The sequence below is a fragment of the Cynoglossus semilaevis genome, chromosome 1, assembly GCF_000523025.1.
Source record: "Cynoglossus semilaevis isolate Cse_v1.0 chromosome 1, Cse_v1.0, whole genome shotgun sequence".
NCBI lineage: Eukaryota > Metazoa > Chordata > Actinopteri > Pleuronectiformes > Cynoglossidae > Cynoglossus > Cynoglossus semilaevis.
In genome coordinates, this window is record NC_024307.1 from 33,690,319 (window position 1) to 33,695,169 (window position 4,851).

Sequence of the window (4,851 nt, forward strand, 5' to 3'; positions counted from 1 at the left end):
ACTTCCCTTACTTCCGGTGTCCACCACCGGGTTCGGGGATTGCCGCCACGACAGGCACCGGAGACCTTACGACCGCAGCTTCGGACAGCCGCATCAACAATGGAAGTGGAGAACATAGTCCACTCAGACTCAATGTCTCCAGCCTCCCTCGGGACCTGTTCAAAGCTCTCCCGGAGGTGGGAGTTGAAGGCCCCCCTCACCGGGGATTCCGCCAGACGTTCCCAACAGACCCTCACGATACGTTTGGGTCTGCCAGGTCTATCCAGCTTTAACCCCCGTAAGCGGAGCCAACTCACCACCAGGTGGTGATCAGTTGAAAGCTCAGCCCCTCTCTTCAAACTAGTGTCCAATACATATTAGTGCACTGATATTAGTATATTAGTGGAGTGATATAAAATGAGTAACATTCAACTTTAAAGGACATGCTAACATGAACTTCTTCAATTCTATTCAACGTCTCATAAATGACAGTGGAAATATGTAATATCTTCAAAGGTACAATATCAAAGAAACCCACATAATAAGTCCAAAATTACCAAAAAACATTTAGGTGTGTGAAAAACTACCCTGGATATTACTTTCATTTTCCCAAAAAGCCTAAAAAGGAATTAAAGTAAGAATTGAAAACTGAGGTAGAGATTTTGTTATGGCGCATGATATATATTAATAATATGTTATTATATATTTACTATGTTACTGTATATAAATATATGTTTTGCTGATCTCTGTGACTCTTTGGCGTCAACAGGATCCTAAAGAGTGGACCAAGATGGTCATCCACAACATCGCCGGCTGCGGCAAGTTCTCCAGCGACCGCACTATTTCTGAATACGCCCGAGAGATTTGGGGCATGGAGCCCAGTCTGGAGAAGATCGCAGCTCCTGACGACCCTCGCTAAACCACAACTACTACTCCTCCTACTCCTCTTTCTCCTCCCTGTCATCACTGTAGCTCCTCACTGTGGTCCAACGAGCCGATGAAGCCTGTAGCTTGTACACTGTGTTGTGTGGCATTACTGCTTACCTTACATTAGTTCTCCTTTTCGCCTCAGTGCACCAGTGGATCAGATCCTCACCAACCTGTCAACAAAGCATTAAACATGTTTTTCAGTATGTTTATTGATTAAAGGATTAAATATTTGTTTTAACATGTTAACCTTTATAACATCATATAATATTTCACATTATTATTTTGACATGCTAACAACCTAAAAAACCACTCTTCTGTCAGAATATGCCCCCTAGTGGAGAGATTATGAATACCTGTCTGTCAGACCAAACCAGACTAATTAAGCACTCCTACCATTTTTATTGGTTTGCAGTACATCAGGTCACACGGTCAGTATGAGATGTCACGTTGACATCATCACTAATACCAACTTTCATTTCAATGCGTTTCGGTTTCCGAGCTGCGCACACGTCTTCCAGGGCAGTGAGTGATAATCGTTGACCATGGCCTTAAAGCAGAAGAACATCCAAACCACTGCGAGTGTCTCAGCTGTTGTGTTGGTGTCTAATGTTTGCTGAATGTATCCATACGTGTGTGTAAACCTCCTCAGCATGTCTGCCTATCTCTGCTGTATTTCAGTGTTAGAAGCCTCGGAGCCGTAACAAACCTCCTTTAATGGAAACGCGCGTGTGTGTGTGTGTGTTCTGTGACGTAGCTGTGTGTTTTCCCATATAAGTCTATAGCACTGTGTAACTTTAGCTTTATCGATGTACTGTAACGGCCTGCTGTCCCGTCCCATCTGTGGTGCTGCAGAGACAGCTTGTCATTGTACCCGACATCAAAACTCTCACTCACTGCTTGTTATTTTTGTTCTTTTTAGTCAATAAATGAGAAATCTAATTTACTATTTTATACGTGCGTGTGATTTTTTCACCACTGGAACAGACAAGTAAAACAGCAATCAAGACATTCTGCAGATACATTTTCTTTCCACCACTGGAACAGACACAAGTAAAACGGCAATCATGTAAAGAAGACATTCTGCAGATACATTTTCTTTCTAGTATTAGTATTTCATATATTTACAGTATATAATATATAATTATAAGGGCCTAAGGTGGAAAGTGGAATGACTTAATTATAAATCTGTGGTGAGCACCAGAGTGGTAGTAAGAAATATATAATTGGACTTTTGTATTGATGCAATACAAAACAATAGCAAAAAGTATATGTAATGAAATACAACGATCTTACTGTTACAATTAACTCATAATTTACTTACTCAGTGTGAAACTTGGGCCTGTTTCGTTGATCACAACTACGGCAGACTGGGAGAAATTGAAGAAAGCCACACACCAAGATCTTCTTAAGTAGGTCTGAGTCCCTTGGGTTTTTGCTTTTACTGTACATGTCATCTGCTCCCCCCACGTGGAAGAGTATTTGTTTGTTTCACCTGTTAATGACACAAAGACGTACAAAGAGAAATTATTTGCAGTAAACAAATAACAGTTTTGAGACCAATTACGTAAGATATATATATAAGATATATACAGATACAGCTCAAAAATGTTGTGTGTGTATATATATATAAAATGGATGGATGGATGGATAAAAAGGAAAAAGTTTTTCACAATATTCAAAATTTTTAACTCTAACTTATACATTTAAATTATAGTATAATAGAGTATATATAATATAGTATCTAATAACTAGTATATGCTTGGCATTTCAAGCATTTTTTAAAAAAATGTGACAACACCAGAGAGTCCAGTTATGGACTGGTGATGGACCTGTCCATGGTGTACTCACCCTCACTGTCACTCAGTGACAGCTGGGATTGTCTCCATGTGCTATCAGTGTGAAATAGTAGGTGGAAAATTAACAGAGGGATTCAAATTGAAGATGATTCTAAACTAAAATAAATAATAATAATAATGAAGAAATAAATCCAGCTAAAGATTCTTGTTTAGGGAACAAAGGTTGCCCGGCACTCAGCCTCTTGTCCCACCCACATCCCCTGACGGACACTTGTCAATCAACATGTGTCCCCTCCTAGCTGTCCTATTAGAGTCAAATTCCCCTCTTTGTCCTCTCTGTTTCTTTCACCTGATCCCTGATTCCTCATACACTGAGATGGATGACAGCACTAACGGTAAGACGCGATTATTATTATTGATTTGCTCAAATTTTAAACATCAGAAAACATATGTCTTTGATGCTTCATTAGTACAAAATATATTGAAAAAAGTCGTTTGTTTATATTATATTATCTATTATGTTTTATGTAATCGAATTCTGTGCAAGCACACGCACCTCTGTTTAATCAAATATTTGACCGTAAATATACATAATATTGATTTAACAATATTAATTAAAAAAATTATCGTTTCAGATTTTGTTTTACAAATTTTTGCAAATTTTTTTGTCATAGTTCTTTACAGATTGACAAGGTGCCTGCTTTTCTTTGAATACAATATCAAGAATTAAAAATGGATGTCCTGATGCCTTAAACAATCTATACTTACATAAAATAATACTATATATATAATTTAATAATATATCATAGGACATTATATTATATACCACAATATAATAAAAATATAAAAATGTATACTTCTGTATACTTGATAATGTTTTTTTAAATGTATGTCCTGATTCTTAAACAGTCTATACTTACATATATAATATAAAATAATATACAATGATTTTGAAAAAATATACAATTGGTATATGTAGATATATGTAGATATAAATTATAATTATACTATACAAAACTGTAACAGCATAAACAGTGCTCCACCAATTTAAAATGCATGAAAGATATATATATATATATATATAAAACATAATATCCATCCATCCATTTTCATCCACTTATCTGTTACCGGGTCATGGGGGCAGCAGCCTCCACTCAAATCACACTGCACCGTACCAACCCCCCTGAACCTTCCTGCAGGTGGTGAGTCCACTGGAAGGTACCAACCACCCTAACTGGGATTCGATGTTGCCAAGGAGGATATATAAAATTATATATTTATATAATATACAAAAATAAAATAAGACCTCAAATATGCTTATGAATAGTCATTAGAGACTAACTCACAAACTTTTATGGTTACAAATATATAAACAAGCTATTTAGCACACGCAGTTAGCCAAATAGAAAAACTTTTACAGCCACACATACATGGTAACAAGAATATTTTTTCTCATTTTCTATTATAATAAATATGAAAAAGATTATATCAAAATATCATTTCAGGATTTTAAAATTTTTAAATTGAGAGAGCGATCAAATATCTAAAAAACATTACAAAATACCCAATGTATTTAAAGGATGTCCTATTCTTCACATCAAAGTAGTGCCACATAAAATACAGAAATTAACTGTCTCTCGTAAGTTCCATAAATAGCATCATATATTTAGCCAGATGGCAATTAGCTTTAACTTACTGTAGCGCTCCATTAACAAGAAAGTTTTTTTATTTGAAGTAAAACATATTTAAAAATATTTGGAAAACATTAGCTGGAGAAGGTTAGAAGGTTAAACTGTTACTAATGTTTGTTCACAATTAAATATATGAGTTAGTGTCTTCTGAAAGTCAACATTTTGTCTTACCTCCCAGAGCTGGACGCCCTGGACATCCCTCCTCTCACCCCCAGCAGTAATGAGGTCCTAAGCCTGGCAGTTGAGGCCAGTTTTGCTGGTTTCACTCAGGAACGAATCGCCTGTCACCTTCCACCAGGTACAGTCTGAAGATCCCGCACAGTGTTTAATCATCACTGCGGCAGCTTCCACTGAACTCTCACTGTACGTGTTCCCGTCCAGATCCAAGGCAGTGGTCCGAGTGGGAAGTCAAGCACTGGCTGGACTGGAGCCAGGCTGAATTTGGACTCCGGTGT

At 37.1% G+C, this 4,851-nt stretch overlaps 1 protein-coding gene across 1 annotated transcript in view; it reads left to right on the plus strand.

Annotated features, from left to right (window-relative positions):
* Nucleotides 1–1,855, plus strand: part of LOC103391662 (glycogen phosphorylase, muscle form) — a 21,392-nt gene extending 19,537 nt beyond the window's left edge. The window contains exon 19 of the mRNA XM_025062224.1: nucleotides 749–1,855. Within this exon, the coding sequence (XP_024917992.1) occupies nucleotides 749–898 (150 nt within the window). The 3' untranslated portion in view covers nucleotides 899–1,855. The remainder of the gene's footprint in view (nucleotides 1–748) is intronic.
* Nucleotides 1,856–4,851: the final 2,996 nt, after the last annotated feature.